The 8768-nt window shown below is 38.5% G+C and overlaps 1 protein-coding gene across 4 annotated transcripts in view; it reads right to left on the bottom strand.

Annotated features, from left to right (window-relative positions):
* Nucleotides 1-3264: 3264 nt before the first annotated feature.
* The window catches only part of LOC125450306 (arrestin domain-containing protein 3-like), a 64755-nt gene continuing 59251 nt past the window's right edge, over nucleotides 3265-8768 (bottom strand). For 2 of the 4 annotated variants that reach the window (XM_048526295.2, XM_048526306.2), the window contains exon 7: nucleotides 3265-6463. In XM_048526295.2, the coding sequence (XP_048382252.1) occupies nucleotides 6387-6463 (77 nt within the window). In that variant the 3' untranslated portion in view covers nucleotides 3265-6386. Of the gene's footprint in view, nucleotides 6464-6487; nucleotides 7354-8768 lie in introns of those variants that run through there. The other 2 variants (XM_048526299.2, XM_048526314.2) reach the window with 2 other exon arrangements.

Here is an 8768-nt window from a genome sequence, read left to right as displayed (position 1 = left end):
TGAGTTTAAACTTATTCAGCTTCAAATAACCCCATCAGGGTATTAATGAAACTCTTCTCTTCTGGAACTTTAAAACTGAGGTATCATAATTTGAAACCGTGCTAAACTATCCCCCTTTTTCAGTGGGAATTGTTTTACACATTTGGCTTCACCCAAGTCTTCTGGAAACTGCCAGGCTGAAACCCAAATGCTTTTTGCAAACTATTTGCATTCACCCTTCTCAAAAAAAGTCTGACCTTCTGAATTTAAAATTTACTGCGCTACACTGTTTCCTTGGTTTGCTCACAAAAAAAAACTCTACTGATTTAAACAATTTCCCATTAGCCTCTAAGAACTATCTCTCATAGGCTTTTCTTTCAAAAGAAATCACGATGGTTACAGAAATACTTACTAGTTCATCAATAAACCCCTTGAGACAGAAGATCAAAACTTATGTGGCTCAACCTCAAAAAGAAATATTAAAATATAGATAAATTATACACTTTACATCACACTGATCATCATGCTAACCAAAAATAAAACTTATGATCTATTGAACCAGGTTTCACCCTGAAATCTGGTTGCCCCGTATTACCATCAGCTGGGGACATAACACAACATAATGTTGAGAATAACAGCAGGAATTCTTTATTGTGTTCAATGGCCTGACCAAGACATTTGACTGTAAATTGCAGGGATCTCCATGGATTTGGATCTCCAAAAATCTTATTCACAATCCTGTAAAAGCTTCGTGATGACATGACTGTAGTTGCTTTGAACGGGAGATATGAAACGGATGCCTTCAAGATCTAGATCAGTGAAAAGTTTGGCTATATGATAACTCCCATACTATTTACAATCTGCCTGAAAATACCTTTTCAACCATCTCCTCATATCTTGGATACCATCTAGATGGAAAATCTAATCTTAATTGCCATTATGCCAAAGCTAAACTAACCAGGGTGCATATACATGATCTGGAATGTGCAGGCGGCAGCAGTGTCATTGCCTACTGTGGATCAGATTTGCAAGTTACTCTCAATCTCTTCAATTCTACATTCAGGAGAGAGCCGGCTTGGCCTTGAATGTAACCAAAGTAAAACCTATACATTGGTGCAAACACGATGAGTCAAATATTCTACCTTCCGTACATGCTGAAGGAGAGACTCTGGAATGTGTTGAGCACTTCTCATAGCTCGACAGCTATTTCTCTCAAAAAGTTATAATTGACAAGATGATCCAACAGTAAATCAGCCTTCTACAATCGACAGCAGTGAATGTTTGACGACAAAAACCTAACAAAAGAGCAATTTGTTGTCATCACACTCCTGTACTGAGATGAGACTTAAGACTCTGTATCACGTAAGTGGGCTAGAGAAATTCCACCAGCAATGCCTCCGTCTCATCCTCCAGACTCAATGGGAGGGCTATGAAACAAACACTAGTGTTATTCTTGAAGTCGACTCCACAAGGATTCAGACAGCAGTACTTGCAAATCAACTATGGTGGCCTGGATGTGTCTGGATTACTGAAAAGTGTTTTTCCCCACCCCCATTGTCCAAATGCCTTAACAATGAAGCAGACCAGCAGCAGAGAAAGAAAGGAAGTAAATCCTGCACGCCAGACACTACCACCTCATGGGATGTCCCGCTCCGTGTACCTAAAGATCTCCAGGTTGAATCATATGATGACCCACATCAGAATCCTGGCACTCTACATTGAAGTCATCCTCAAACATATTAATGTCTGAGTTAAAAGCGGGAGTAGGTTGTTTGGTACCTTAACCTGTTCAGCTATATGAAAAGATCATAGCTGATTGTAACTTCAACTCCACATTCCTGACTACCCCCCGATACCCTTTCACCCCTTTTGCCTCCCATGAATTTATTTCTAAATGATGATTCCTAATTTAGCCGCTCTCACAAGAGGAAACATCCTCCACATGCCACACTGTCACAGTCCCTCAGAAATGAATCAACAGACTGGTGACAACAATGATGCAGACACAGTACTAACTCATGTAAATCCAGGCCTCTATCCGTCATCTTTTGCTCTGACACCTTCCTGTTTTCTCACCGTTCACTTGACTGTAACTGTTTTCCGAATTCTTAGAAAGAACTTTGGATTTCCAATTTAGTAATTGCTCGTGTGTTTATAAGAATGACACCAGACAGGTATTCTTTAGTCAAAAATACAAGCGACTGGCTTTATTCCTTTGTTAAAAAAAACATAAAATATATTCTAATTTTACAAAATGCAGGCAAATGTATATGCTCTGCACACATGCAAAGGAGTACAACTTTATGCAGTATCAAATGAAAAATACAGAATAAAAAGTCAATTATGATCCATTAATTGCAATTGAATTTTTGGGTTCTCACTGAGGCAGCACTTTACTGTTGTGGCTGATGTACTTCCTTTCCTTTTAGAAACAGTGTCACAGAAATTCCAATGACCCACAGTAGAAAGTCTCCGTTATAGGCCCATAGATGCTTCTTACAGCAAAGTAGCAGTCAGGATTTAGATGGACCATTGCAGGAAGGAATGGAGGGAGCCGCTCATTCTTCTATCATGATCCAACTCAACCATCTGCACAAAGGTTTGTAACATCTCTCCAACTCAATGATATATTTCATATCTTACTTTTAGTCATCGTTTCAGAGCTGACATGATTTTTGTTTATAAATGTGTCAGCCACTAACTACTGAATTTATCTTCCAACCTGATGATAGGAATGAGTTGTCCATACATTCATTGTCTGTGCTGACATCTCCACAGAGTTTGTGTCTTCATGGAACAGAACATGACTCCATGGATGCAGATTAGCAGCTACTTCAGGTCAGTGTCCTTTATTTATTAAAAAAGATTCCTTGCTTTAAAAAAAAAGTGCAGTATAGGTATGACCAATTGCTGAAATTACAAATTAATATTCTTACAGTATATTTTTGGAACATGAGAACAGACAAATCTCTGGACCCAAGATGAGTGGAAATAAAATAAAGTTCTGAATATTTATTACGGAGTTAACTAAACAAAAAGTTCCATTTATGTAAACCTATTCAATATGTGAAAATTTCAAGAAATTAAACAAAAAACAAAACGAACTGTGGATGCTGTAAATCAGGAACAAAAACAGATGTTGCTGGAAAAGCTCAGCAGGTCTGGCAGCATCTGTGAAGAGAAAATCAGAGTTAATGTATCGGGTCTGGTGTACTGAGGAAGTATCACCAGACCTGAAACATTAACTCTGATTTTCTCTTCACAGATGCTGCCAGACCTATTGAGCTTTTCCAGCAGCATCTGTTTTTGTTCAAGAGGTTAAACTCCTTATGTATAAAAAAAACATGAACCCCTATCATATACTTTATCCTCTAATAACTTCTTTGAGCTTTCAAACTGTCAATTCCACCTGTCACTGTGATGTGGAAATCAACCAACCATTAACAATGCTGTAACTATAGCACAAAATATTAAGTCAACAAACAGCTATAGAAATTGCTAGATATTCTTCTACTCACACAGACATAAGTTGGCAATGTTGTTTTGTTTCTCAAAAACGCCATTTAAATAAATTGGTGGCTGTTCCGCTCTTCAAGAGCATTTGTGATTTTTCTAATGATTCATAATGCCACATTCAGAAGGTCCATGTTTTAGTGAAAATATGATTAATTCCAAGTCCCTACTGAGTTCAGATTTCCTACATCTGAGTCACACCCCCACTCCCATTTCACACCTTGGCAATGACAGCATCTGCCAGAATTTCTTTTTGTATTCATTCATGAAATATGGGAGTCACTAGCTATTCTAGCTAACCCTAACCCTATTGCTCATCCCTGTCCTTGAGAAGCTGGTGGTGATCTGCCTTCTTGCTCTGCTGCAGTCCTTAGGGTATAAGTATGCCCATGGAAAGGGCGGGGAGTAGTTCTAGCTTTTTGAACCAGTGTTGGTGAAGGAATGATAATATAGTACCAAATCAACATGGTGTATGGCTTTCAGGGAAGATTGAAGGTAGTGATGTTCCATACATCTCTTGTTCTTGTCTTTCTAGGTTGTAGGTGTGGGAGTTGGGAAGATGGGGACAGGACTAGATTTGTTCCCATTTGCCATTTTAAAGATCCCTGGAATAACCATAACGCTATGATAATCCAGCCCACGAGGTCACATGACCAAAAGCTTGTCAAAAGTGGAAAGTTTTAAAGGAGAGAGATGAAAAGGTGTAGTGAGTGTATTCCAGAACTCGGAGCCCAGATAGCTACAGAGCAGGACACAATATTGCAGCAATTGAAATCAGGGATTCCTAAAATTTTACAATTAGAGGCACACTGAAAGCCCAGATTATTGTGGGCTGGAAGAGGTCACAGAAATAAAGAAGGGTGAAGCCAGTGTGGCACTTAAAAACAGAGATGAAAATTTTAAAATCAAATTGCTCAATCAGGAGCCAATGTAAGTCAATGGGCATGATGGGATACAACCAACTGCTACAGTAGGCAATTCTGAGGATACCAAAGGCATGCCCTGACGCTGGGGCAAATGTTGGGTAATCATATGGAGATGGAAATAGGTGGAATGAATAGTGACTGATATGTGGTCAGAAGTTCATCTTAACATCAACCATGTTAATATAAGAATATAACATAACAACATAGTAATAAAAGCAAAGAATTATGGATGCTGGAAATCTGAACCCAAAATAGAAAATGGTGGAGAAGCTCAGCAGGTCTGGCAGCACATGTAGACAGAAAAACAGAGTTAATGTTCTGTCCGGTGATCCTTCGGCAGAACTAATGTTCTGACACTCTGATGAAGAATCACTGGACTCAAAATGTTAACTGTTTTTCTCTCTACCAGTACTGCCAAACCTGCTGAGTTTCTCCAGCACTTGCTATTTTTGAACCTTCGCAACATAACTGCTGCCTTCAATTCGAACTGTTCCAAGCAAGAAATATGTGAAAGTACCACTGATAAACAAACAAACTGAGCAGTGGCACAGACCATAAAATAAGCAAACGCCTGGGTGAGAAATTAAACCATTCACAATCTACATACTTACTCCACTGGAAGTATAAAAGAAACCCCACTACTGTGCTTTGATGGGTTTTTGTGTTGCACTTATAATAAAGCAGCACTAGCTTAGCAAAAACAATTTCAAAGAATGCTCTACCTTAGAATTTGTGACTTCATTAATAATGTTTTGTAAAGCAAACAATAATTCTAATATTAAGAAGCACTTAACAAACTAAGTTTGTTCTATGAAGTTTGAATGCTGGTTCCCTTGAAAACACTTCCAATTTGCTGCCATTTTTCTGCTGCAAATCTGTGATGTTGTTCTTCAATTTGAAGCTTTTAATCAGTACAGCACAACAAGCAGAAAATTCACACGTTAACAGCAATGTGATGCCTCCTCCATCACAGCACCTGATTTTCTGGAGGCAAAATACAGCAAAAAAGTAATGCTTTTCTTTAAACTTAGGAGGAAAACTACCTTTTCTTTTGTACAACTCCTCTGAAAAAGATTTGAGCAAACATAGTGACTTAAGTATTTAACATCAATATAGTGAGTACATATGTGTAAAGGTATCAACAAATGATTTAACAGTACAGATGCAGGTATAAATGGAAGACATTAACTGTTAAAACATACATAGAAACATAGAAGATAAGAGCAAGAGGAGGCCATTCAGCACTTCGAGCCTGCTGTTCCATTCTTCAGAGTCAGGGCTGATCGTCCAACTGCGTAGCCTAATCCGGCTTTGTCCCCATAACTTTGATCCCATTTGCTCCAAGTGCTATATCTAGTTGCCTTTTGAATGCATTCAATGTTTTGGCATCAACTACTTCCTGTGTTAATGAATTCCACAGGCTCACCACTCTTTGGTGAAGAAATATCTCCTCATCTCCATCCTAAATCACCTACCCTAAATCTTCATACTGTGACCCTTGGTTCTGGACACACCCACCATCGGGAACATCCTCCCTGCATCTACCCTGTCCAGTCCTGTTAGAATTTTGTAAGTCTCTATGAGATCCCCCCTCACTCATCTGGACTCCGGCAAAAACAATCCCAACCTCGTCAATCTCTCCTCGTAAATCAGACCCAACTTGAAAGACTGAAAATAACTTTAGAGAATGGCATTATCACATTACAAAACGAAGTTCTTTATGCAACAGCAGCGTTGGTATTCAAGCAATTATGGTTTATGTTGTTTCAGTTATGGCAAGTAAATGAACCATTAGCATGTACTTAGAAGTAACATAATATGATGGTTTCTGTTTCCTATTTTATTCTGGTTGTTTTTAAATGAAATATGCATTTGGAGAAGAATTAAGTTATGTCTAATGACTCAAGAACAATTCAAAGTAGGCACCACATTCTCCATCTCCCAGACGGCAAATGTAAACTCAATCCATTATTCCTGAAGACTTTTCATCCCTGCTGCCTGGAAGCCCGGGTTCTGATTGGTGAATAGAAAGCCAGAATTCCCTGCTGAGGAAAATTAGAGTGTGAGTGATTTTCTAGTTTTTTTGTGTGTGTTTGAGCTGTTAAAACTCTGAAAAAAATGAACAAGAACAAGACAACATAGATTTAAAAGTGATCTGGAAAAAACATGGGTGAAGTGAGGAAAAAAAACCTGTTTATTTAGTGAGTATTTAGGATATGGAATGCACTGTCTGGAAATGTGGTGGAGGCAAGTTTAATTGAGACATTCAAGACAGCTTTTCATTTTTGTTCGGATAGAAACAATATTAAGGGTCTGGGGAAAAAGCAGGTGCTTGTAACTAGGTAATGATGCTCTTTCAATGAGCCGGTGCAAACATAATGGACCGAATAGCCTCCTTCTGCACCGTAATGGGTTTGTGATTCTTTGTACTTCTGATTGTTAAATAACCTGAAAAATACAGGTTATTATTCATGTGAGACCAGTCAAGTGGTGCCTGATTTTAACTCCACTTCCCTGGGAGAACTTGCATCACTTTAGTAGATATTAGACCTTGGAAACAAAACCCTCTTTAAAGCGCTTCTCTTCCTGAATTACACTCCTGCATATCTGAAACTAAAACCATGAATATCCTGTAAATTTGATTAAATGTCTTTTATGTAGATAACGGATCTAAGGCTAAATTGTTTTGTTAATTGCTCTGAAGTGGAAACGGCCTGATTATTCACTGAGATACCATTTTGTTTGTTTCATCTCAGGACTCTTCTTCAAGCTGAAATTCCACAGCTCATCCCTAATGGTAAAGTGGATCTTCCCTGTAAACAAGTCAAGGCAGCTAGAAGTCACCGATTCAATGAGCAAGTCCAGGATAATTATTTTATCCTCCCTAGCCTTCGGGTTGCGATGTACAACTAAAAGCCTTCCAAGTAGATCATATCTGAAATACAAATACAACCAGGTTGCATGAAACAGAATCCAGGCTGGCTAGAGGTTAGGGATGTCTATCCTTGAAATTGTGCTTATAATCTTGAGCATCTTGAGACTCATTTTACAATATGACACAATGAAAATTCAATCAATCAATCTAGGAGAAAGATCTCCCTTAGGCAGGGAGATGTATTTCCCTGTACATCTATACATACCATATGGGCCCCTTTAGCCCTACATAATTTAGCAAAGGAAATCTGTACAAACCACCTTAGCACAGTTAAGCTTTTCTGATCAATGATGAAAATAAATTCAAGTAGTAAATATAAATACAAAAAGGATAAATCAAAATGTTGTCACTGGAAGGGTTCAGGGCAGAAGCATTGGATAGATTTTTGGTACTTAAATTTGACAAGAATGAGATACATCCAAGAATTTTGAAGGAAATGACAGCAGAACTTGCTTGGGCACTGGCAACAATGTTCCAGTCATTCCCAGACTGGAAAATTGCAATCAACACAATCTTATTCTGAGAATGAGCCCAGCAATTACAGACCAGTCAGTTTAACCTCAGAATGGGGGAGCATCTAGAGACAGTTTATCGTTTTTGAAATAGTAGTTATATGGAAAAAATGTGGGTTAATTAGGAAGAGTCAGCATGGAATTCTGAATGGGAAATCATGTTTAATTAGCTTCCTGGAATTTTTTGAAGAGGTACCAGAAAGGCTGGATGAGCTTAATGCTGTGGATGTGGTACACATGGATTTTGAGAGGGCATATGGTGCAGTGCCTCACAAAAGACTTGAGGAAAATTATAGGTCATGGTATAACCTATACAAAGGATACAAAATTGGCTAAGTGATAGAAAAGCATGTAATGGTGTTTGGATATTTTTCAGACAAGAGGAACGTTTGTAGTGGAGTTCCTGAGGGTCTGTACAGGGACGCATGCTTTTCCTAAAATATATTAATGATCCAGATCTTGGTGTGCAGGTGACAATTTCAAAGTTTGCGGATGACACTTACTTTGAAGAATTATAAACTGTGGGGAAGACAGTTTAGAACTTTAAAAATAAATGGACAAGTTGGAGAAATGGCTAGGTGGCAGATGCTTTTCATTTCGGAGAAGTGTTGGTACGAAGGACATTGAAAGACAAGAATTAATGGGGTTCAATTCTAAAGAGGGAGCAGCAGCAGAGGAACTTGGTGTAAATGTGCACAATCACTGAAGTGACAAGTGATGAGCTGTTAAAAACGTATATAGTATCCTTGCTTTGTTACTAGGTGCAGAGGATAAAACAGCAAAGTGATGTTGAACTTGTGTAAGATGCACCTTTTTGGACTTCGTCTAGAATTTTGTGTACAGTCGGGAGTGCCACATAATAGGAAGGATGTGAAAGCACTGGAGTGTGTGAAGAAGTATTTT

The sequence above is a fragment of the Stegostoma tigrinum genome, chromosome 3, assembly GCF_030684315.1.
Source record: "Stegostoma tigrinum isolate sSteTig4 chromosome 3, sSteTig4.hap1, whole genome shotgun sequence".
Classification (NCBI taxonomy): Eukaryota; Metazoa; Chordata; class Chondrichthyes; order Orectolobiformes; family Stegostomatidae; genus Stegostoma; species Stegostoma tigrinum.
Note: the sequence above shows the minus strand (reverse complement) of the source record. Positions and strands in the feature narration are given on the sequence as shown.